Genomic DNA, 26,363 nt, shown 5'->3' on the forward strand with positions numbered 1-26,363 from the left:
TAAAAAAAAAAATAACAACAACAACAACAACAAAAAAACACTTAAAAACCTGAACTGGATGAGTTTCCCATCCTGAATACCACATAGTTATTTATGTAGGAAAACATACAGAGGGAAAATGCACTCACACAAGGTCAAGTTTCGGATGCTGGCCCAGCAGCCTATTTTAAAGCTCATCATTTGGAGGAGTGAACCACCAGGCATAGGCAAGGGTTCAGGAAAATAAACTTCCTTCTCCCAGTTTCTCTTAGTTCAGTTATATCTGTCATTTACTCCCACTTTGCTGGTGTCATACAGCCTTAAGAATAAAAGTCACCTCTACCACAGATTTTTGCTTTGCACAGTGTGCTGGCTTGGGTTAGTCCTTGTGAAATAAGGACAACAGAGAAAAATAACTGAAAATCAGGTTCTCTGCTCTGGAAAGAACAAACTAACACAGCCAGCAAACAACCCACCATGTTTTTGTTACAGAATGATAAATGTCATTGCCATGATCAGAATTTAACAGTGGTTTTTAGTGTTTTAGTTTTTATGCTGAAATCCAAAACATTAATAAAGGAATTGGAGTAGTAAGCATGTAACTCCACAAGTGTCAGCAGCAAGGCTTCATGTATGTCACTGTGCAGTAATAAAAGACTTCATATATAGTGCTAGCACTGGATGCTACTATTTTTGTTTGTTATTTGAGGAACTAAGGACAGGAATGCAAGCAAATGGAGGAGAAAAATAAAGGCAATTCCAATTAATCATTTCCCCTAGTGACATTTTAATGCATTGTTACAATTACTCTAGAATGTCCTCAAAGGATCACCACACCAGCTTTTCCAAACTTCATTTTTCACCAAGTAAAAATTTAACAGGCAGTCTTTTTGAAAAATTTGGATCTCTGAAGGGGCAATACCTGTTCATCTCTCTTACTTTGTGGAAACAAGGCTACTACACACACTGCCATATCAGGCATGCTATGTTACAAGGGCCTCTTTTCATTTCCTTGCACCTTCACTGATTTGAGCTTTTCCCTGCTTTGGTTTCTTTCCTGTTCCCTCCCCAATGACCTTCTTCAATTCTGCATTTTCAGAAACAGAAAATATGGCAAGAAAAAATATAACTGTCAGGCTGTGAGAGGAATGAAGGAGAAGTGCTGGGTATATTTTGGGGATTTTTTAAGCTATAAAGTTACTTTAATATTTTTTCCATTTTACAGCATATGAGTAAAATAACCTCTTCTGTCTCAGCATAATTAGTTCCCCAGTCCTGGCATGCCTAAGAGCCTCGTGTTGTTTGGGGTGCTGTTTGCCAGGGAACACTTAATATTCTCATCTATCACATGAATCAATAAAATGCAACCCTGTTTTTCACAAGGTGGCAGTGTATTAGGAAGAGTCATATGGGCTGAGTTAATTTAAAAGTAATAGACTGAAATTGTCCACATTACTTTTATTGAACTGACAGAGCAGGTCCACTGCTGCTAAGAAATTAATCCCATTTCATGGAATCACACAGCAAGGCCATAAAAGTTACCAGTTTATTTTAAAAAATAGTAAAATAAATACTAAGCTCTGGTTTTTACTTCCAGAATATGGAGATTTTTAAAAGGCATTACTCAGGAAATGAATAGGAGCATTAGAGCTCTGCCAGATTGATCATATAGCCATTGGGTTAAGTTTATGTTCATCAGGGAATAAGCATCTCTCTGCTGATTACTGAAAGGTCAAAGCCTGAAAATAAACTTCAGGCACCTCTGACATGTATGAAAGCGAGGAGTGGAGTAACCCCATTAATTCCCTTCATCCTGAGTGGAAGGACAGGTTCCCTTCAGAGGGCAAACAATCCCAAGGGTTTAGTGACCCCTGGGACAGTGCAAACTATTACTGAACAAAGTAGAAAACCATGGTGAGGAGTCAAAGCAGGGACTAAGGTCTGGTCCATCTACCCAAGCTGGTCCTAAGAGGACAAAATCCCAGCAATGAATTATACCCAGATTGAGAGGAGTCAGGATGCTCAATGCTGGATTGTGCTGGGGGCCTTTTGCTTGCAACACTCAGTCTCCCACCCCAGCTATGTTTGGGATTGTCAACACCTTGTACTTTAAAATGTTATAGTATTTTGTCCTGGACACATTCATACAGCACAGCAGACAGGGCAGGCACAGTGCCAGAGAGGAGTGTGGTGAGCATGGCAGGACAGGAGCATTAGCAGGATCTGTATCAGCAAAGTAGATTTCACCTTCCATAATATCTGTTTTATCATCACTGGACCCATTACAGGAGGTTATCAGGCAGGAAACCTTCACTGCAGGAGACAGTGATGCACTTTTCATGGCATCCCCACACCATGTCTGGAAATTCTGACCTTTGTTTTCCTATAAGTTTCATCCTCAAATTGATAAATTTCCTTAGACATGTATTAAAATCTTCAGCACCAAAAATATATTTGCATCCAAGGATACATGTCATTTCTCATATTCTGCTATTTAAATCATTTGACTTTGAGTGAGATATGGGAGAAATTTAAGTTTCAGTACATTTTAGTCTCCATCATGTCAAATTTACAACCCTGGAGTAAATCACACTGCCAAGACAAATGTCTTCTCTTAAATCAGGTTTGTTGCTTCCTTCCATACTTCAGAACATTAATAAAATTGGAGTTCTAGTTCATAATAATAGTTTCATCGTCACTATGCCAGGAAAACCACAAAAAGTTCACACGAACCTTAATTTACCCTGCCCACGCTCACTACTCTAGGTTGAGTAATTCCAGGCCCTGTTTTTTATGAGCTGTGTGAATGTGTGTGCATCTGACTCAGATTGTTAGCAGTGCACCAGCACGCACACAGTCAGTGCAGGTACACCAAAATTTGCTTTAAACGCCTTCTCTAAATGCTGTTCTTATCTTCAGACTTCCCGAAGATTGGAGTCATTAAAATCAACAAAACAGCTCTCTGGGAAAGGGGCAAAAGCACCTGAAAGCAAGCAAAAATGGCAGGGATGTTTACAGCTCACTGAAATTACTTGACATTTCTCTCATAGGTAAAAGAAATTTCTAACAATTGTTTTTCTCTGTCATCTTTCCAACACCTCTTATATCTGTGCTCTCAAGAGAACCACGACCCTCTTCCACTTCTGGATCTGATGCCCAATTACAGGAGCTGCTGCTGAAGGGCATTACAGATCCAGTGCCTCCAGCAGATGCAAAAGAGATGATTGCTTTATGTTCCCCTATTGCAGCACCACCCTTGACCCCAGTCAGAGACCAAGGTGCATTGCTTTAGTCTTTATGCAAAGTTAAAAAGCAGATCCCCATCAAGGCACACAGAGCTGAGCCAAGGTGGCACAAGGGTATAAAGAGCACTCGTGTAACAGCAGCTCACAGGGCAGAGACCTCAGCATCTTAAAAAAAGGCATCTCTTGAAGCTGGTTTTTTAACCTACTGCTTGATTAATCATCATTCCTAAACCTAGACATTAACACAGATGGGGCAAGTGACACAAACGTGGATTCCTGGCACAGACCAGGGAACATGAATGCACCTTTCTAAGCAGCACCCATGGAAAGCCCTGGAAAAGGGACACGTGTGGCTCTGGCATCACACGTGGCTTTGTCAGGAGCCATCTGTAATGGGAGGCACATGTCAGTGGAATGTTGCTGGGAACTCTGTGTGATTCAAAACGCTTACTGCAGCATTATTACAGTAATCTTTCAGTATGCTTTTACTCCCCAACCTCTCCCCATTTTAACAAAACAATCCTAAGCCTTTATTAACTACAGGCTTTAATGAAAACCATACATTTCATGATGAGTGTTTGGTCATGCATGGGAGATTTGTTTGGAATCAGGATCACTTCTCTCTAGGAATATGACAGGAGATTAAATCATTAAAAATGTATAGGCTGTAATTAGTTTATCATTGCCAGAATTGCAGGAATATTTTCCAACATAAAACTGATGCCACCAGCAAGAGATCATTTTGAAAGATCAATGTTGCTGAGATATCAAAAAACAAAGTAATTAGGAGACAGCAGGCACGCTGTTCTCCTCTGTACTTTTTTTTACTTCTTTTTTTTTGTATACACAGACACATGCATGTATATATAGACATAGATAAAAACCATGTAACTCGCTCCTATAAATCCAACCAGTGCTGGGACAGACTCTGTGAGCCACAGAAATACTATTAGTGATTGTCTTAACTGACATGGTGATGTAAGATTATTCTGAAGCCATCTTCTAAGCCTTGAGGATTTATACTAACTGCATAATTCTGGGGAAAGCAGAGAAAGCGACACAAACAGGATCTTGGTATTAGTTAATTATGGCACTGTAATATTTTAACCCTAGGCATTTTAGAAATAAACTGCAGTACAGTGATGCTGTTTGTATTGCAATAGTTAAGGTGGTTTCAGACCATAAATTATAAACCTAATTTTTCAAAGTTTATGACAGGGCTATAAAAAAGGAACCAGCCCTAGCCAGTTTTCTTTTATGACATAAAAAATTAGCTATTTGAAAGCTATACATTTATGCATGAGTTCAATGGCTTCAAATAGTTTTTCCCCTCCCACACTCTTCAGCATGGACAAAACCATGGTCACATTTGATGGCCACTCTCCTCTTCCTCCATACTGTGCCCCAGTCCCTCAGATGTATTGCCATTTAAAATCAGATTCTTTTGTTTTCCAGGAGGAATTAATAATCTTATGTGAGTCAGCATCCTTGAACAACTCTTTGTATGTATTTAGTAAGGAAATATTAAAGCTGTCATTTTCAATATGAGGTTCACAGACCCCTGGGGGACTAATTTAAAGGGCCTAGAAAAGATAATTAAGAAAAGTCAGTCTACTGTCAGTAGGCTTAAACTCATTGAAAAAGAGTTGACACTTCACCAGGAAAATGACTAGGAGACTCACAAATAAAAAGTAAAAAATAATAAAAATGATAAAAAATCCAAACCTTCACTGAAATAGGTTTGTTTCCCAAGGAGAATATGAATTTAAAGCAGCACAGAGGGTTGATGTCAGCTTCCAGTGCAGAGCTTCACTGCAAAGCAGATGTCAGCCCTGGAGGCTCAGAGCTCACAGGCAGCACTTACAGCAGCAAATGCCAGCTCTGCCTGTGAATGGAGCAGGGAATTCTCACCATATCCAGGCTCTGCAGTGAGGCCACCACCTCCCCAAGCTGCCACGGAGCCTCCACCTCCTGCCTGTGTGCACAGAGGTAAACACGTCAGCTGAACGCCCTTGTGAATTGAAATGGACTTTCTGCATCTTGGTTTCTTTGGAATTGTCTATCAGAGGAAGAAAATGTCCACCATTTTTAATAAAAAACCAGACTGTGCTTGTCTCAACTGGCCCTTTGTCCCTTCTGACTGTGGTGGGACAGGCTGCCTGGCAGGCAGCTTTCTCTTTTATAGACCTCTTTCTACAAGACAGCAGAGTATTCACACAGACACAATACCAATGGGGCCAGGAGCAGAGATCAACCTTTCCTGGACTAACAATTACTTTGATGCTTGTGGGCTTGACTTTTGGGAACTGAGGAAGCCACCATGTATTGATCTGAATATCCAGAGCCATGTGCCAGGTCCCTTTCCAAATGGGACACAGGATCCTAAGTCACTTAATACACATTTTTAATATACTTCCCACTGCTCAGTATTATTGCCAAAGAGCTTTCTGCAAGCAAATCTTTCAGCATATAGTTTAGTTTTACACATGCTTTTCAGGTACCAGGGAAAATACAATCATTTTACATGACCATTCATTCACATGGCACTGACACTTTGCAGGTGTGCAAACATCCCTATTTTATGAATTATATATATTTATGTATATATAAATGAGAGAGAATGCAGAGGAAAATCACTTATCAGATATTAGTCACAACTTCTTGAAAGGGATATGATATTTCTGTTGAAGCGCACTTTAAGTACTTTAAATTGAGATACTGAAACCTCTTCAACATCATTAACCTGGATTGAAAATAATCAATAAATAATCATTTTGCATGTAAGTAGGAAAGACAAATGTCTGCTACATTAATTGTGAAACCCCTTCTGTACTAATGGTTGCCATAACCTAGGGGATCGATTCCATTATGGATATTTACACAGTGACCTATTAGGAATACACGGAAGTATCATTTTTTACATTGATTATCCATCCTTAAAACAGATAGTAATGTATACTTAAATGCTTGGATTGCAAAAATAATTTTTAACCTTTGTTACATACTCTGTTGAAGAGGAAATCCTTCGAGCATCACGGTATGAAGAACACAAATTCAATTTATGTCTTAAGAAGAGAGGACAACTATGAATGCACATAAGGAAAAATATCTCTGATTTGTCATAGTTACCTAGACCACAAGTGTTTTTTATCTGAACCCAAGCAAACAATACAGACATTGCTGGGAAATCATAAAATAAATCCATATTGAACTTCCACAAATTCTATCGCCCTTTGAAAATGCCTGAAGCAAAACTCCCCTTCTGAACAGCTCCAGTACAAAGCAACATAAACTCTAATCCATATGAGTGATGCTGGAGGCACAACATTTTAATTTGACAAACCTGTCCTGTGTCAAGTTTCTACAGTAAACAGCAGAGCTAATGGGGAAGAACTGCAAATCCAGCCATGAGCTCACAAACAGCCCAAAGGCTACACCTGAGGGAGATCCCCTCCAGCCATGGCTGTCTGCATCCCAGGGCACGGCACCTTCTGGCTGGGGCAGGGCCAGCGTGCCAGCAAGGAAAGGAATAACCTCCTCTTTGTGCTCCAAAGGAGGAAAGTCCATGGGTTACCAAGAAAGCTGGGAATGAGCAGCTGGAAATGGGAGCAAGGTTGTTACCAAGGAGCTGCTGCAAAGCTGATGCTCTCTGTCTAGGGAAGGCAGTGGAGGTGAAATGCTGCAGCCACATCAAGAGGACAAACACTTGTGGCTGATGATGGTCACTACTATCTGGAGAAAATGGAGATAGCATAACCTGGGACAGCAGCTTCTTTGTAAAAGTGAGGTCTGGTCATCTTCAGGTTGGTTTTACAGCCAAATAGGAGAAATGGCTTCTTTTATTTGGCTCTATGTGGGGTTCTTCCCAGAAAAGAAAAGAAAAATAAACTACGACCTCCTAGTACATTTAAAACAAGCTGTCACTAAGTTAACCAAGCCCCAAAGAAGGCACGTACTACCTGCTCTTAGCAAATTCACTTACTGATTATCAAATCAATTTAGTGATTCAGTGAAGTGCCTGTCATCCCTCAGAGCTGTCGCCACACCTGTCAACAAAACCAGGCACCGACTCCTCTCTTAAGGACATAACATGTGTCAAATTGAAGGTCCTATTCAAATCACAGCTTCCTGCCAGTTCTGATCTCCTCTTCCATCTTTCATGCCATAATCTTCTTAAAATGAACAAAACCCACTGGTTATGAAAGTGCTGGATTTTCCACCTGCTAGTGAAGCTGGTGGTGGCACAGCAAGGACAGCAACAGCCCTGCAATGAAGCACCTGTCTCCTAAACCAGGACATAGCCTGTCAATAATAAGAGGCAGAGGTACAAATAATTCCTCTCAGGCACTCAGAGGGCAGCCACTGATCTTTACAGTCTTTATCATAAAAATGATTCTTTCCTAATATTGTTAGATAAATAGGTTGTTTTCAACATCAGTTTCTCCCTTGCTAGAGATGGCACATATATGTGGTGCAATAAGGGAAGCAATATTGTCCTGTTGAATGTCTCCTGTACTTCACAGCAGAAGTGATCAAAAATAAAATTTCCAGTCCATTTCAATTCATCTAACACACATGTAGTTGGGGAAATCTGGTGAGTACACTCAGAGGAGCAGACCCAAATCTCTTGCCATACTTATCTACAGGTTACTTATTTGTGAGGGCATTATTTCAACCATGCACACACTATGTCTGGGTCCTGGGATGTGCATCACAATCCCAAATAGTTCTCCTCAATGACAAGAGATGTGGACTAGCAGGAAACATTAAAAGAAAGATGAAGCATCATATTTAACCCAGCAATAATTTGGCATTATTAGAGCCTGGGCACAATCTCAGTCTACAAAGCAAAATCTCAGCTGTGCCCAGCTCCTGCTCCTCTCCTCTCCATGTGGTCAGCACAGCCAGCATCAGGGAAGCTCTAAATTCAAAATAACTCTTGCAGAAAACTCCCTGCCATTGTGACCACTGCAAACTCTTGAACCTGTTCAGTATGAGGCCTCATTTTAATCTTCTCAGCATCCTTTCTTTTTAAAGCATAAGCAGATTAAGCTCACTAGGCATCTTTCTTCAGCAATCACCACAGATGCATTAAAATACAGCAAATGAAGGAGGTCCAATAAGGCTGTAATGAATGCATTATCTTGAATCTCAGATGGCTATAACTTTACAGAAGTAAAGAAATTAATCTAAAAACAGACTTTAAATACTGTTTCAAGGATAAACTATTGATGTATTGATCTTATGAGTGCCATTATCAGATGGCTATCTCTGGGTATCAGGTGAATCCATTCACTGCTAGAAAGACACACCAGGTTGTCAAGGCCTGACAATTATCCTTACTAATTATTTCTCTCTTACTGTCCTTTTTCAGTTCCAGCTTCTGACTGTTGCCAAATTACTCCTCACAGTGTTACCAGAATGTTTTCCAGTGCTACCTCACTTAAGTATGATGGGAAAACATCTGAACTAACTCTGCTAATAATGCAGCAATATTACGCCAGAGATCATGTGGGGCAAGTGTTAAGCAAACCAAAATGGTTTGCTAGGAAGCTTTCTTTGAGATGCAAGCTTGCTCTTTTTCTACAGAAAACATTAATTCCCTCTGACATGGTCTCATGTTCAAGCTCCTCAGAGTTGAAAGCTGCATCTGAGCTTTCATATATTTCATATTTCTTTTCTTTGAAATAGAGCAACACAATGGCCATTTGAGCTGTAAGAATCCAGAAAATGATGCTTTCAGTTTATTGAGAGACTAACTCGTAACACTGTAATCCCACACCCTGGAAACACAATTCTGTTCCAGGGGACACACAGCTCAATGCACACATTCACAATGCTACAAAAGGAACAGAATAGGAATATATTATCAGAAGCAACATAAGGAATATGCATTTTCAGATTTGACCAACTTGGGTCTTGGTCTTGCTACTGCTAAACTGTCTGATAAATCACCATATGGTTCAGTGGGAGGGCTACCAGGCATTCAGAAATGGTATTCCAGCAACACCAGCCTGTAGCTGAATCACTGAATCCAGCATCACTCATGCTTTGACATCAGTGACTGGTATGTACAAAGGTCTCTACTCCAGGTATTTGCATTTTTCCTAGTTAAACAGGGAGCAAGGGGAATATTAGATGAGGCTGAAGAAAAGGACGTAACTATGGATTTGAGGATGGGTGACTCAATTTATGTTCAGGAAATACTGAGTTTTACTTTTACTCTCTTGAAATTTCATCTTTTGAATGTAGCTCATTAAGTGAGTGCTCACATTCCTGCCTCCCAAACAGAATGAGAGCTCTCAAGCAAAGAATTTCAAATGAATCTTTTTCAAAATCGTCCTGTTATTGCCTATCTCCTGTTTTGAACTGGATGTAATGACAATTCTTTTTCTCAAGAGATATTATCGTCCTGTCTGGAACATGCCACCTCAGGATCAAATGTGTCACTCAACTCCCAGCAAGACACCCTCTCCCTCAAGAGCACTAACCTGCCTAGGAGGACACAGACCACAGAGAAAAGAGCACAGAATTCCCCACTCAACCAAAGTTGATGAGAAATGAAGCAAAAGAGGCTTTCCTTTTCTTTTCAAATGAATTTTGTAATTTTGACTACTCATCTGAGTAGTAGTTTTGCATTTTAAAAAGCTAACCTTCTATTCTTTGAACACCCCTTGAGCACTGCGCACAGTCATTGAGTATTGAATTTATCTTATTTGTAGGCACTACTGCCCTGAAGGAATGGAAGGGCTTTATGCAGGTATAAAGATCAACTAAAATCACCCTTGTAGCTATCTGGGTAAGGTAAAGAGCAAAGACAAGCACTACTGCAGTTCTGAACTTCAAAACAGAGAATGTAGTAAAAACATATACAAGGCCAAAAATAATATAATTAAAGAAATTTCATCCATTTATGGCTTGATGAAATCCCTAAGATCTTTCTCTCCCTTTCGTACAAATGTGTGATACATGTTGCACTAATGCATATTTTTATTTCTCAAATTATATTCACCACTTGGGGTGAGCAACTTTGCTTCTCCACCCTGCATTTGGTTCCCGAGAGTCTTTAAAAATATCAAATCTGCTCCCAGTCCCAGAGAAGAATGATTCATCCCTAATTTATTAAGGAAACACTCTCAATCTTCTTTTCCTGGGCAACTAACAATCCCCTCTGGAGAAACTAATGCTCTTTTGGCAGACCAGGTGCCATTTTCTGTGCTTGAAGAAACCATTAACAAACTCTTAGCCCACTGTAGGGGGAAAAGCTCTTTCTCACCTGGTAATGGTATTTCTAACTCTGGTAGGAAGCTTACATTTGTATTTCTTACACATGTGCAGATCAGAGCTATGTTTTATTTTAAAAACCCTACTGAATGGTCAATGGCCAACAATAGCCAAGTGTCTGTGGGATATGCTAAAAAAGGCAGTGAAGACTGGAGGTGGCTGCAGGCATTTCCTGGAAATACCAGCCCACTTTTCCTCCTCTCTGAAGCCAGAGGATAAAGGAAAGCTCCTTCTGCAGCCAGCCAGCCTAGATGGGACAGTGATAGAAAAGGGCATTATTGGCCTTTTGTAGAATGTACTAAAAAGCCCAACTATTCCAGGAAAAAAGAATTTTTCATATTAAGCCACATAGAGAAACAGGAAGCAGAGGACACATATTCAGGGATACAACTATTTTCACCAAATTGTTTTTTTCTTTACAGAAAGATGAGAGTCTCAAAGCATGAACAAACACATACATTTTTTTCTTGTTTCCAACTACTTGATTTTTTATTTAATTTCTACCAGACAGTAAACTTCAGCTGTTTTTTAGATCCTTTTTCAACTTTAGTTAACCTTCCCATCCTGTCTGGAAACACAATGCCTTTGAACTGGGAAAATAACAAGGATTATGCTCATATTGCTACATCCCAGAGCAGGAATTCCTCTGGGGCAGGTGCTGCACAAAACCAGCAAAGAGATATTCTTTATCCCAAAGAGCTTTTAGATTCAGTATGAGAAACTGCAAAGGGATTCAGGTGGAAGAGCAAGAAGGTAAATATGATACCACTGATCAGCACAGTCCACAATGAATATATTTCACAGCCTCTTCCCCCTTAAACTTAAAAAGGCTTTTGGTGACCTGCATTGGAAAATCAGTTCTAACTAAAAGCTTTTTTGGATACACAAATAACCAGGCAAGAAGATGCATCTTCCTTTCTGCTTTACACAAGCTTTTGGTAGTCATCCCTTACAATGTAGTTCTTTAACACATGATAAAATGACAAAAAAAGTGTCTGAATAAATGTACTGAATTTTCTCACAGCCAAAAACATGTCTGACGTAATTTATTCTCTTGGCGCAAAATTATAGCTACTGTTTAGAATTCCTCAGGAAAAAAACCCCAAACAAAACCCAAAAGAAGTAAAATGCAATCAGCAAAGCACCAGTACAATAGATAATTTAAATCATTTCCTGCTTGCTGCCTTAAATCTTGATTAACATTACTGAAATCTATTCTGATTGAGTCCCAGTGAAATGGCTTCCACAGGAAATACTTTCTGACAGCTACCAACCAGCCCATTAACCACATTAAGGTTTTGTTTTGATCTTTTTGTGTGCCAAGGAAACATTATCGCTTCTTGACATATTTGTGCAATGTTTCTTTTATCCCTCACACCCTAAAATATTATCCTTCTTTGTTATTTCCAGAGAGCCTGGAACCTGGGATAATCATGAAGGGTCCCACATCTCCAGGGGAGGATATCCCAAAGCTTGTTGGACTTGCCCCAATAGAAAGGGGCTGTGCTGAGCACTTATCAAGCCTCCCATGTTTCTAACCAACTTGCCAGGATCCTCCTGTGCATCCAGCCTGGCAGAGCATGGAGTGTGCACCTGTCCTGGTGCTCAGAGCCCACAGCCCAGACACACTTGAAGGACCTGCAGCTCCCCTCCCTGTAAGCCTCACACGCTTCATGGCTGTGCACTGGAACCTAAAAAAATTGCCTTCTGGCATTTAAATTCCCAAACTTCAAAAGCTATGAGCAATTCTCAAAACTTTGACTCCCTGTTTTAGGCTGAAGTGGCCATTTCTACTGAGAGTAATCCAAAAGTCCCTTTAATAGCTGCAGGAGCAAGTTTCTTTTGCAGCTTTGCTGAAGACCCCTTTTCTATCTTCTGTGCCAAGATGTGTTTGATGCTGAGGTTCAGCAGACTCCTCACCTCACCCCAACTGTAACCCAGGTTAGAAAGCCTCAGTGCATAGTCTCCCTACCTGCACTCACCTCTCACCATCACTGCTGGGGAAAGGAAGGTGACATGAATGTGTAAGAGAACAGTTCATGCTAAACATCCTTTCAAGTCCACCAAAGTCCTGCCCTGTTCATTAGTCAGGGCCAAATGAAGCCACCTCCCCATAATGAACCACTTTTCCTTGCAGGAGATTCTAGACATGCTCCCATGGCAGCTACCTAACATGCTGAAGCAGCAGAAATAGCTATCACCTGCTGTCTTCTTCCTTCTCCTCCCAAAATCAAGTAACTTTTCCAGAATAACAAGATTTAGTAAGCTCCCCTACAAATTTTTCCCTTTTTTTTTTTTTGTCACACTGAGTGCCCAGAGCAAATGCCAGTAAATCCAGTGTACTAAGTACACAAGAAGCTCAGCATGCAGAGCTCACCTTTACAGCTGGGGAGAGACAGTCCCATTTTTCTAACTTGGACAATCCTACATTTCAAGTAACAATCCTATTGAATCTGCTACCTTTCATTAAAGTAGCTCTTACAACTCTGTAAAATTCTCCAACCTTTGTATTGATTTTTTTCTCCTATTCAAAATAACTCTCCTTTACAACAAGAGCTGGCTGTCAGACTCTTATCTCTTATTTTCACCCCATCTGATCCTCCTTCTCCTTGTCAGTCTTTCCAGTTTCCAATTAATCATGTAGAAAATCAGGGACTTATGTTAAGAAGAATGTACAACTCTTAGCTCATCATTAACATACTGTAATTGCAGTGTAGTGCCACTGCCTCTGACCTTTTCAACAAGTCAGTCGAAATCCTTTGGGGGAAGCAGAACATTCCCAGCCACAATGAAGAGGGTTATCTCTGATTCATGCTACTGGATAGTTATTTCAAAATAAAACTCTGGAAGCATTGTAACATTTGTAATTCAGTCTAGAAACTACTGGAGCCTGGCAGACAGCAGGAAGATGCAGCCATAAAACCAAACTGCTGCTCCATTCCTAAATTTTGTCTGAGTCTCTACAGGAACAGTCCCAGGATACACTAACCCCTCCACTAAACGTATTTTATTTCAGACCATCATCTCCTGTTTCTTCTTAATTATCATGGGACACTCACAGAAAAGATCAGCCAGATGGAGACTAAATATTTCACTACTACAAGATGGAGCATTCTGCACTAAAATGGAACCTTGATTACAATAAAGTCATTAATTAAAGTCTCAACTGACTCTCCTGTCAGAATATGGGAGACACTAAAGACAACTGAGAGGAGGCAGTGTACCAGCTACACTAAGGAAAATAAAACAGTAAACCAGACAGTGATAAGATGATGTTTAATTTGCACTACTCACAGTGAAACAAGACGGAAACTCAGCCATGTGTTCAATATATCCATCCATTTTATGTTTTTTAAAATGATGACATACTGCTTTCCTGACAATGAGAAACTTTAACAAGATTTACAAGCAGTGAAGAGCAAAAAGAAGTAAAGCCTAGAGACTCTGGGCATAAAATCTTACTTTACTGGAGATAAGATGGAGATGTAGATTTGGCTTTTTAGATAAGACAGAGATGCAGATGCAGCTTTTTAGCACATTGTATATTTAGAGTATTTTATAGCTATCTGGACCCTTGAAGACTGTGGGGAAAGGGGAGAAAGAAGACTGTAAGAAAACAACAAAAAAACTCCATATCAAGTGTCATTTTGAAGAAAAAGAAATTAAACGTGAAAATCCCCAAGCCATTTCCTTGTCTGAATAATTAAGTCAGAGGTGCTGTAAGAAGTGCAGATGGAATAAGCAGAGCATGCTAAATTCCCTGGACACTCTACAGCACAGACAGTATGAGTATGGAGCCAAACCCTCACTTGGAGTTTCACCAGCTCATCTCCCATCAAAGTCACTAGGATCTCTAAGTACCCCTTTATAAGTGTGGATTTGGTCCTTGGAGAGAATATTACACTAAAATTACTTCAGACAGTCATAGTCTCTCACTGTGATATATTCCCAGTGGTCCTCTTTAGGTCCCTCTATCATTTTTTGACTTCTACTTTGCTACATCCAGCCAGATGGAGGTATGGAAATTTGAAGAGCAACAAGTAAACAAAATATAAGGAAATAAACCCAACACTGACTCCCTGTTTCACAATTAATCTTTACTTGTGCTTGAAATCAGCACCAGATCTTTGCAAAATTACAATTACCAGATATGCTGGATGCCAGAAATAATAAACCCAGCTGCAATACAGGGTGTTAGTTCTCTCCTGTACACCAAGAGAACATGCTGTGGTATGTTCATCATTTGATGTCATAAAGTGTGTGCAAATCTAAACACTCACAACTGCATCAAGAGTAACATTACAGAACAGAAATGCTCTCATTTCTAACATCATGAAGTAAATATTCCCTGCCATCCACAGGTGGACAGAAGGCAGGATTATACTGTAGGTGATTCCAGGTGTGATAGAAAGTTTTAATATTCAGAATAAAACAAAATAAAAAACCCTAGTAAACTGAGTAACTAGTCTCAGTTTATTCCCTGTAGTAAAGGTTCTTGTGCACTGAATACCACTCATTTCTTCTACATTAATGACACTGATTGTCATCTGCCTGTGATAATACAAACCATCAGAATTTAAGTAATACAATGAGAGTTAAAACAGCACCAAGTGATAAACTTTGGCAAGGTTATCTCAGCATTCAAATTAGAGCAACTAATTGTAGACCTAGACCACACAGATGTCAGTATGTAGATTCAAAGAGAAAAGGAAGAAAATAAAAGAAATAGCAAGAACAAAGACACCATTATAACCTGGAAAGTCTTCTAAGAAACATTGCTTAAAGAGCAGCTAGAATTGTTAATGCAAATGATTGTTTTGTAATAATAATTTAATAAAATGAATACATAAACATAATGTGAAAGCTTGTAAATTGATATAAGAGGGTGTCAGCTCTTCATTTTCTGCTGGGATTGTTTGTGAGGGTGGGTTGTTGTTGTTGTTGTTGTTGTTTTAATGGAAAAGAACTTGAGATTTCCAAAAACATGCATGTTGGTACTTGTGGGTATGAAATCACATTGCTTTTGCAGAAGCAATTTAGCCCAACCAGTGCAAGTTTCTTCATGTAAGAGTAAAAGGATGAGGTCTCTATGGCATACTGCAGTATGGTCCTTGGAATAAGATTCTCATTTACTAAATAAATTACTGTATAGTACTGTATAATGGTGTTCACATTATAACTGACAATTAGCACCATTAAAGAGAACGCTCATAAACAGCCAAAGCTCACATCAAATTAACACAGCCATGATTAAAATCACTCTTCTGATTTCTGCTCTTCACAGAAATAAGCAGCATTTTGCATAAAAATTACTACGAGGCAGCTAAGAAAAAATTAAAAAAATAACCCCATGGTTATGCTGGGATGGTGGTACCTCACTGCAGCAGCACCCAGAGCACTGCCACGTCAGCTCCTCACTTGCTATGAAATATTAAGCACTGGGTTTCCCTTGGAGCAGCCAGGCAGCAAAGCCCTGTCTGCTGCTGGGAACCAGTTTGGTGGCACAGAAGATTAAAGTGCTGCAATTACTCCTCTTGGCTCTAATAAGGGGAACCCAGGCTCTCTCCTGGCCTGAGGGAAGCTCATCTTCTTTATTTTAATTTTGTCACTTTTCCACTTAAGTGGTTTCTAGCGTTTGCATGTCCACTTATATTGCTGTGGCTTCAGAAAGAAAAAATAACCTGAGGAATTATAGTGGAGAAGAACAATAACAAAATACAAAGGAGTCAGCAATTCATTAAAATTTAGAAAATGCGACATTAAAAACTTTTTTTAATTCTAAAAAAAAAAAAAAAAGAGAGAGCCTTTTTCTAAACTGGCATAGAGCCCATGTCCTCATTAGGATTCACACTCCACTCACACAGCAATGCACTAATGGTATCACTTTAATCTTCAGCATCACAGCACTACTTCCTGGCTTCACCCAGATATTGCTTGTAAAGTGGCAAGAAAGAGGGGAAAAAGAAGTTTCTAGTGAATGCTGACAAGGCCTGGTATCAATCTGGATGCAGTGGAAGTTTGAAGCACATGGACATCTCTGTTCATGAATCCTGCTTCAGAGACAGCCAAACTCTTAATGGCTTCATAAAGATCAAGTATCACTAAGGAAAATCTAATCAATAAATAAGCAATCAAGACTGCATAATGAAAGAATACCATTACATGTGCCATAGTTTAAAAAGAAGTCACAATATGCTACATTAAAGTACTGCAAGATAATACGCCTTTGATCCAACATGCCTTTAAAGCAGGAAACAAAAGGATGTTCTCATATATCTTACTAACTAATTTAAAATATAAATCATAAAAAAATATGATCCAGATGGAGGAAACCAATTAACGTAGACAGCCTTACCATCTGACACATTAGTTACAATAATAAAAACCAAACAACATGGTCAAACAATAATGCTTTGTATTATATCTGACATTTCTAATTAGTTTCTGTATCCTCTTCAAGAAAAAAAGACTACCAACAAACACTTTGTTTCCCAGAGGAAAAAACTTCTAAACTTAATGTGCACAGACCTCATTCTATGGATGAAGCTGATCTATCTGTGTTCCCTTGGGATGTGCTTTGGAACTAATGGGTTTTGCATAGTCCACATCTGGTTGTGAAATAGACTTAGAAAACATTTCCTTTCAGCTGCATTGCCACTGTAACTGCTGCAGACCTGGAATGCCAATACCTACCCACTCCTGTGAGCTTTTCCTGGGTCCATGGGCTCAGAATAATCAAAATGATTTAGGCTTTGCTTTCTGTAGGATAGAATTTTGGTTTATCCTTTCTACAGCCTCCCTAGAAATGCTACTTCTCAAATGAAGTAGAGTGTTTTTGGCACAGACCTCCCAGCATCAGGCAGTTGGGGGTTGCATCAGACAGTTGCAGGCTGCACTACAATTAGCATTACAAATTAAAAGCCCCACTGAGAATACATGTACAGTTACTGTTTGAGAAGTCTAATCCCAACTACTTAGACTGGTTTTGCATCTATCAGCAATATAGACTCAATTTTATCACCTTAAACCTATTGGACCCTCCAAAATCCACCCATAGAAATCCCTTGCAGTACATGATTGAAAGCCAGAATTCTTGTGTAGGAGGTAGATAGCAACACAATAGGAAAAGGTGTGATTTGGAAACTGTTCTTCCTTTACAAAAAAAAGAAAAGGAATTTTACTGTGGGAATTCTGTTAGTGTCATCATACCAGGGAAAGCCAGAGGCCAGAGGTCCATGTCATTGCAACAAACACAAATCACTTGGAAATTACTAGGATTAACACTAAACCTATCTGATCCAGCAATTTATTTTACTCAGCATTCATAAACAAGCAACATAAATTCCTAAAGGCAGTCAAGGCAGTCCCCCCTCAACTTTCAAGTTAATATTCTAAACAACCAAAATGAAGAATATTTAAACCATAGGAAAATTACTTCTTCGGAACTTGCTTATTTCCAAAGTACAAGAGCTTCCATTCATCAAGCCATCATCAAATGGCTTTGAAATCATAAAGGGTTTCCGAAGTAGAAATACTGTTTTTAACACAAACAAGAAGGCCCAGGCTTTTTCACCCCTTTCACTCCCCCAGATTTCAGAGGAGGAGTTGACTGGCTCTGTAGATTCCCTGAGTGCATCTTCCTGAGGTTTACAAATATCTGTATTGCCAACTGAGACAGACAGGGCAGCATGACAATGTTTGAGCCTTTGCTCCATCTGCTCAGGGGTGGCCCCTTGTGAGAAATCACAGCTACATCAAGGAGATGATAATGGAAAAGCTCATTAAAAAGAAGACAAAAATAAAAGCTCTGCCTCTCAGAAAATCCAACATACAGGTAACCAATTGGGAGACAAAAACCAGCTTCTAATTTTTGTGTGAGGGGACAGTTTAAAGAGGCAGGTGAAAATTGAATGGTTTTGATAATGCACCAGAATCTATTACAACCTCCCTTTGAGCTTTGGAAGCCTCTTCCCACCTCCTGAGAAATGGGACTTGGCTAAAGCCACATGTGAGGAATTATGGCAAGCTGGGGAGTGAATCAGGTCCCAAGACCAGCACTTCTGCTCACCCCTGAACTTTTTGGGGAAGCAAGCTCAGCTCCCTGCAGCCTGCTCAGGAACCACATGCCACACTTGGGAGCTGCATGTCTGTGCTTACCCACAGGCAGAGGTAATCCCAGATAACCTCTTGTTTATCTCACATGCAAAACATTGTCTATGGAGTGAAAAGTATCAACAAATGCTGTTGACACAGGAAACAGCACAGTGAGGACAGAGTGACCTGGGGCTATTGGTCACAAGCCAAGACTCAACTGCACCCAGCTCCCTGAGAGAGCTGCACTCAGGGCCCTCCAAAGGCACATCCCTGCAGCCACTGCACACAGGTGCCTGTGCCATCTGAAGCCATGTCCCCACACTCACTGCACACAGGTGCCTGTGCCATCTGAAGCCATGTCCCCATAGTCACTGCACACAGGTGCCTGGGCCATCTGAAGCCATGTCCCCACAGCCACAGCACACAGGTGCCTGTGCCATCTGAAGCCATGTCCCCACAGTCACTGCACGCAGGTGCCTGGGCCATCTGAAGCCATGTCCCCACAGTCACTGCACACAGGTGCCTGGGCCATCTGGAGCCATGTCCCTGCACACAGGTCTGGCCCATGTGAAGCCATGTCCCTGCACACAGCCTGGCCCTGTCTCTGACCATGGCTGTGCTCCCAGGGCTCTGTGCAGTACCCCCAGGCCGTACCCGCTCCTGGGGTAGCTGGGCCTGGCTCGGGCCCAGCTGGCCCCAGCACAGACAGAGCAAACACAGAGCTATTTGCACAGATCTATGGAGAGGTCCTGGTAGTGCCAGGTGAGGGATAGTGGCTGAATCCAGGTAGAGGTCAGGCTGTGTGTGTGTGTGTGTGGAAGCAATTCCGATGACAGACTCCCAGACTGCTGCTATTTGTTTGTAAGCGTCATGGGAAAGGAAAGATTTGGAGGACAACGAGGTCACTCAGCGGATATTTGTAAGCAGATCCTCCCACACATGGGAAGCTTATGGGAGAAATGAGAAAAGTGGCTGTTTGCAACTTAACCCATGGGACATGAGAGCTGGCAAGGCCAGCAAAGCAGAGCTTGGAGCTGACACTGCAGAAGCACATGAGAGATGATGGATAGATGCTGCGAGGCCCGGAAGGGCCTGCAAAGTGATATGTTCACTGAAAGAAACATTGCCCTATTTCACAGTTGCCTCAGACTACAGCAGGACATTGTGATTTTGTTTTCTCTGGGAACACAAGCACGTGTCTTTCCACTCACCTCGACGGGGAACCTCTTGCCGTTGATGCTGTGTTCGGAGCCAGCCGATCCATTGCTTTGACCCCAGTGAAACTCGACTTTCTCTGCCTTGAATCTGCCTGGTAACCCGGCACCACTGACAAAATAATCGTCCTTCAACAGGATAGCAACTGCACACAGAACAACGAGAAAGAGACTCAGCATAGCTCTTCTGAAACAGTTACAGATTTTGCTCATTATATCAGAATACTTCTCCTAATGCAAGTAAAATGTCGGGTCATCATTTTGTTCTTACAGGGATTGGTTAAAAAACAGGTCTGCAAGTAATGCTGGCTAATTCTGGAAGTGATTATGAAGTTACACAGACTACAGAAAATCCCAAAGTCCAAATCTCTCAAGGACATTTTTCCCTCCTTATTGGACTTTGATTAAAATTTAAATGGAAACTACATCAAAACCTGTTTAATGTGGTTCCAGAGAGTAATGGCTGATCATGGTCCCCACCCTTATAAACCCCTCAAGGTCTGTAGATCACAAGTTAAGAAAAGAATGGGTCTCCTGTTTTTTGGATTTCCTCTTTTTGCTGGTGAGGAGCCCCGTGCCATGTCCCACCTCTGCTGCTGGACATGCTGGGTGCTTTCCTTAGCCACCCTGCTCCTCCTTTCTGCAAAATGGGGAGATTCACAATAACATTTCTGAGACCCACTCATGAGATATCCTCCATAAGAACTGGGTTTTATTACAGTAACTCTGATATTACTATTATTATTATTATTATTATTATTATTATTATTATTATTATTATTATTATTATTATTATGTGATTCAATGAGGGTCAGAAAGATGGCCTTTGTATTCTCTTTTCACTTCCAAAAGCCTTTCTATTTTATGTAACAATAAAAGCCGTGGGTCCAAACAGAGGGCAAAATTGTATGGTAGAAGCTGGTACATATTACAGGGGAGGCCTATGGTCCAACCAAGAACTGATTCCAGCTTTCAAAAAATTCCATTCTGCTACTCTCACTACAAGATCCCCTTCCTTTCCAGCATCTTCTGCTTTTAATACACACCATTCCTAAAAATTATTCCCCACAAAATTATTTCTTTTTATCCCTCACAAAACTGTTGCTTAAAAACAGAACTAAAATTTGAATTTTGTTCCTGTAAAAGTCATTGCAGACCAGTGCTTGCTGTGCCTAGAATCCTGTGATTTAAGTTGTGGGGTTGGTTTTAGAGATTTTTTTTCTGTTTTAATGGAAATAGCAAAACCCACAAGGATTTCTCTGTGTTCTTAAGCCAACTGTGTCATCACAACAGGAACATTAATATAAATCCAATTTTATTATGTAAGAAGGAGGATTTTATTCATAGCTGAAAAAAACAAAGAAAAAAAAGCTACTTGTGAAATAAAAGTTACTTCTCTATTGGTGACTCAGTATAGGCTCTGCTGCAGGCCAGGTTTTGTGCCCTCCCTTGACAGTGAGCTACAGCAGCATCATCTCAGGTGCAATTTTTGCACACAACTCAACTTTAAATGGTTTGTGTCAAAACCATCTAAATGTTAAATTGAATGAGATGTTCAGATGTTTCTAAACTGCACCAGCAAAATCATGGGGCTGTTTTCTTCCATGATTTCTGCTTCTTTTGCATCCAAGTGCTTGGTGCAGGAGGATGGGTGGTGCAGAACTGGCTATAGGATACAGCCTGTGTCAGCCAGGGTACTGCTGGTAGTCACTGTCTGCTTACACCAAATCCATGAAACACTGCTCTCCACCTCTCTTAAAAATCTCTCAATGAGCTCAGCAGTATTTTAAATGGTGAAAAATCTCATTCAATTAGTTACAAATTCCATAGATGAAATTGTAGGAGATGAGGAATACAGCAAAGCAGATTCGCGTGCATCTGTTAAAAACCTCTGTGGAGATTCAGTTGCATCTAATAAATATTTGATAGTTCCCAAATAATTTATGTCTCTGTCAGGGGTCATTTTACTTGTTTTAGATGAATAATTAAAAGGATAATTAGGAGGATGTACAATCTGGAATGTTCATCTAATTGTTCATTTTACAGTATTTCTTACACTGCTGAGCTGTATGACACATGTTCCCATCACCTTCCCAGCTAAGCAGCATCCCCTTACTACCAGGAGCTTCCCTCCTTTTTCTGTGACCCAGGAATTCAGGACTGAAATAACCAAACATCACTTTACTGGGCTTTGGGAGCCACTGCTTTTATCCCAGGATTTCTGTAGAGTGCAATGAATCAACCCCCAAAGCCCACTAATTTAAAATACTATATAATTGAGATTACAAACCCAAAGAAAATGGTGTCCAGCCACCAGGACCACAATTGTGTGATGTCATTTTCAAGTTCAGAGCTGGTGTTGGATGCCCATCACCCCTGTGAGAGCAGGATTAAACCTGGACTCAAAGCAGCTCTTCCCCTGCACTAGCAGAGTGGCTCTGATGGTCAGGACCAGCCAGAGTGATGCACATTACATAGGAAAGATACTAAACAAAAACACATTTCTGAGAGAAATTTTGGAAGTTTCTCTAAGCAGAATTCTCCTGGTTTTAGAAGTTTTTGGAGTGAACACAATTAATACAAATACAGCTATGAAATGTGTATACCCTCCAAGTGATCTCTAGCACTTAATACTATGGCCAGCTACTCTAGTGATAAAATTGAACCCACATTAGTGCCTTTGCCAATGTAATTGTGCACAAAAGCACTTCTAGTCAAGACACAGACCTAAAAAATCCATTGACATTTTCTGAATGAAATGCTGTTTTCTGTACATTGTCTGCTCTTTACCTGATAGAGAGTGGGACACAAACAAGAAAGAGCAGAACAAATATAAAGAGAATTACCTTTCAGAGCCTAAAATAACTCATTGTTCTATCATTAAAAAAAAAAAAAAATTACTAGGTCCTACAGCAATAACAATAACCCAAGCAACATATTTCCTGTCAGTTAATGAGCATTAAGGTTAAGGACCTTTAGCTTTCCCATGGACCCCTGTCTCTTTAAACCAGTCATTAATTGCTGAGAAATGCCCTCTACATCCATCACCATTTCTTAAACAGTTATTTAGTTTACTGTCTCTGTCAGTCTGCAATACGAAGGTCTTGTGTGGCCATCTGCTCCACGACTCTGCTGCCAAAAAGCGTCGCGATTTATGGCACAGTCGGCCTCTATCTTCTACCCACAAGCCAAAACATCCTACTTGGTTTGCTGCTCTGCCACTTACCACCTTAAAAATTAATGCCAGGCAAGTTTCTTCAAAAGGTCAGAAAACCAAGAAAAGGAATGGGACTTGATAAAACAAGGGAGGAGTTAGGAGCTCAGCAGAAGAAATCAGAGCTGACAGTGAGGCAAAAAGAGTCTTCACGTTACCAGTAAAAGGCCGTAAGTTACCAGGAAAAGTGACAGTTACTGTTGCTCTGAGAAGCAATAAGTTGTCAGCAAAAATCCATACCCCAATGGGTGAGGAAATCAAATATAGCAGCACTGCTAAAATCACCCAGCAGAATGAAGCTTCAGCTTTCATTGCCAACTGCGCCAAGACCAGAAAATCTGCTGACACTTTTCAGTTCAACAGAAGAAGGTTCTAGCTTGTACCAGCAGCAGTGTGGCCAGCAGGACATGGGCAGTGACTGTCCCCTTGTACTCAGCACTGGGCTCAGTTTTGGGCCTCTCACTACAAGAAGGACATTGAGGGGCTGGAGTGTGTCCAGAGAAGGGAATGGAGCTGGGGATGGGTCTGGAGCACAGGTTTGATGAGGAATTGCTGAGGGAGGGGCTCAGCATGGACAAAATGAGACTCTGGTGGACCTTCTTGCTCTCTACAACTCCCTGAAAGGAGGCTGCAGCCAGGTGGGGATTCAGTCTCTTCTCCCAGGTAGCAAGTGACAGGACAAGAAGAAATGGCCTCCAGTGCTGCCAGAGGAAGTTTAGATTGAATATTAGAAAGAATTTCAAAAGGGTTGGCAAGCAGTGGAAGAGGCTGCCCAGGGAAATGCTGGAGTCACCATCCCTGCAGGTATTTAAGAGACGTGTAGATGTGGCACCTGGGGACATGGTTTAGTGGTGTCCTTGACAGTGCGGGGTTAATGGTTGGAATCACTGTTCTTAAAGTTCTTTTCCAACCTAAATGATTCTATGATTCTAACATGGTTTCCCGTCATACGTGCATCAAAGTTACTGTTACATGTATGGGATAGCATTAACATCCTTCTTAGAAGAATAGCACCGTCACTTTTTCATGGTCTTTCTAATTATGTTTATTGCTGATTACCACAAACAGCTTCTCTGACCATAAAGGGCAAGGTGCATAACATGAGTAGATTAATTAAGCACCAAATTTCCATAGCATTCAACCTTGCCTGAACCTCATGCTGCTACCAAGGGCAAAAAAGTCAGGATTTCAAAGCAAACAGGAGCACTTCTCAGTGAAGCTGGGAAAAAAACCTGAGTAACGCAGCAAAACCCCCAGGTATGCTTGGTGGTGGTTGATGTTAACTGGATTTGCTTTGCAGTGAAAGAAAACAGGCTCAGAGTCTGTCACTCCACTTCATCTGAGGGGCAATAACTCCTGCTAAGATCCTGAACTGCTGGAGCTGGATCTGAGGCACTTGCTGGACTCCAGGCTGATGCCTTGGGTTTTAGCTTTTACATTTTTCAGAATCTCTGCTGCTTAGCGTGGAACTCTGAAACTCATGGCTCAGATACAGAGTGCCCTGGAGTTGATGGGTGTATCTGAGGTCACTTGTGCACAGCTGAGCCAGCCACCCCAGAGCAGGTACATGCCCTGGGTCTGGCTTGCCAACCTGTGACAGGGGACATGGTACAGGGAGCACTATACAGATGCATGTCAGATGTTAATAAAGATAAAAATATACTTCCAATAAATAAAATTGAATTAATTAGTGGTTTAATCCAATTCCCTAAAAATACTTGACCTTGTCAAATGAAGAGGGTGGCCTTATAATTTCTGCTTTTTACGTTTTTAGAATTAAAGAGCAATCAAATGCACGCAGCTTTGCATATAAATCAACCTTGACCTTTCGTTGAACTGTTTTGGTAAAAATAAGCAGTACTCTTATGTGTGCCTGCTCTTTTCTCTATAAAAGCCAGAACAGACAGAGCAGAAAAGGATTCAGTTCAGTGAAGAACACTGTGCTATAATCATATCAGAAAGACATTAATAAGCCCCCACTACTCTGAGCAGTTATTGCTCTTTCTTCTCTAAAATCTTCCAATTTCTAAGACTTTCCCTCTCCTTCCCCCTGAGCCCTGCATCTCCGCATTCTTTTGGATTAGGTGTTACAGCTCCCAAAGCTGATAATTCAAGGTTACACCTTGAAACTCTTACACTGCCTTTTATTCTGAGGAATAACTGACTACCAAGAGAATTAGTTTAGACTGAGAACAAAAAAAACACCCACAAAAAAAAGGCAGCCCTTAAAAAAAAAATCTTAAAATCAATCTGCAGAACTAGCTCTGCATAGAATGAAGAGGCAGAGGTAGGTGGCTTCTACTGAAAAATTACATTAAAAAAAAAAAAAAAAAAAAAAAAAAGACAAAAAACCCAAACAACAGAACAATGAGAAAGGAGGAGGGTGTAACATGGCTTGAATTTTTAATTGACTGCAGTCAGGCTATGGAGACGAGCAGAAGAAAACATACCTGTTTTTCCTGTATTTTTCATCCACGTCTTGTTTGAAGATTCGTTGTCAAAACCATCCAGCTGCAGCTCTTGATACTCATCTCCAACGTGGGCCAGGTGGTCAACAATGTCTATGGGAGACTGGTGAGACCCCCCACACTTCTCGCTGGAAGTCATCCAGTGCTCAGGACCATAGGTACCTGTTAAGAAACACCAATGTCAACATCCCAGTGGCTCTACAGAGCTGGAGAACTCTTAAGTGTGAGGGTGAAGCACTTAAGCTCCCCAGGTAACTCCACCACAGTTACAACTCCCATGTTTGAAAGAGGTTAAGACTTGTAAACTTATGAGGAGACTGAAATCCTTTGGCTTTGTGCCGTGTTCCAACTTTGCCTCTGGCAGTAATGAACAATGGCCTTTTTAAAAAACAACTATTCTATTAAACTTTCTGCAGTTCCCAAGCTCTCCTCGTGCATATGTTATCAATTACCATGTTGCTCCAGGAACTTCCCTAAAGCTCCAGCCTTAATATATTACTGTATAGTTCATCCTTTCATTATGGATAAATAACATAACAGACACACATTAACTTGTGTTCTTGCAATACTATGCTTAGATAGGATATTCATTAATGACCTCATTTCTTTTGGAGGTTTTGAAGTCAGAAAAGATTAAAAGAAAGAATTAAACTAAATGTATGTTAGTTAATTTGAAGAAAACAACAATGGAAAAAGAATTATTCTGGAAGAAGTAAACAGGACAATGACCTGTCAGGAACACACAGTAAATTTCTTTTGTTGCTATTCTTACATGAGTTTTCTGGTTTTTTATGAACAATTAAAATAATATGAAAAAGTAAGAGGTCTGAGGCAAAGACCATCCACACCACATACCAGCCCAAGA

General features: G+C 40.6%; 1 protein-coding gene across 1 annotated transcript in view; it reads right to left on the reverse strand.

The window, feature by feature from the left end:
- The window catches only part of PTPRG (protein tyrosine phosphatase receptor type G), a 380,979-nt gene that overhangs the window by 150,919 nt on the left and 203,697 nt on the right, over positions 1–26,363 (reverse strand). The window contains exons 3-4 of the mRNA XM_056501238.1: positions 25,481–25,660; positions 19,814–19,962 (exon numbers count right to left, since the gene is read on the reverse strand). Coding sequence (XP_056357213.1) covers positions 19,814–19,962; positions 25,481–25,660 — 329 coding nt within the window. The remainder of the gene's footprint in view (positions 1–19,813; positions 19,963–25,480; positions 25,661–26,363) is intronic.

This window comes from Oenanthe melanoleuca, chromosome 12, assembly GCF_029582105.1.
Source record: "Oenanthe melanoleuca isolate GR-GAL-2019-014 chromosome 12, OMel1.0, whole genome shotgun sequence".
NCBI classification, from domain to species: domain Eukaryota; kingdom Metazoa; phylum Chordata; class Aves; order Passeriformes; family Muscicapidae; genus Oenanthe; species Oenanthe melanoleuca.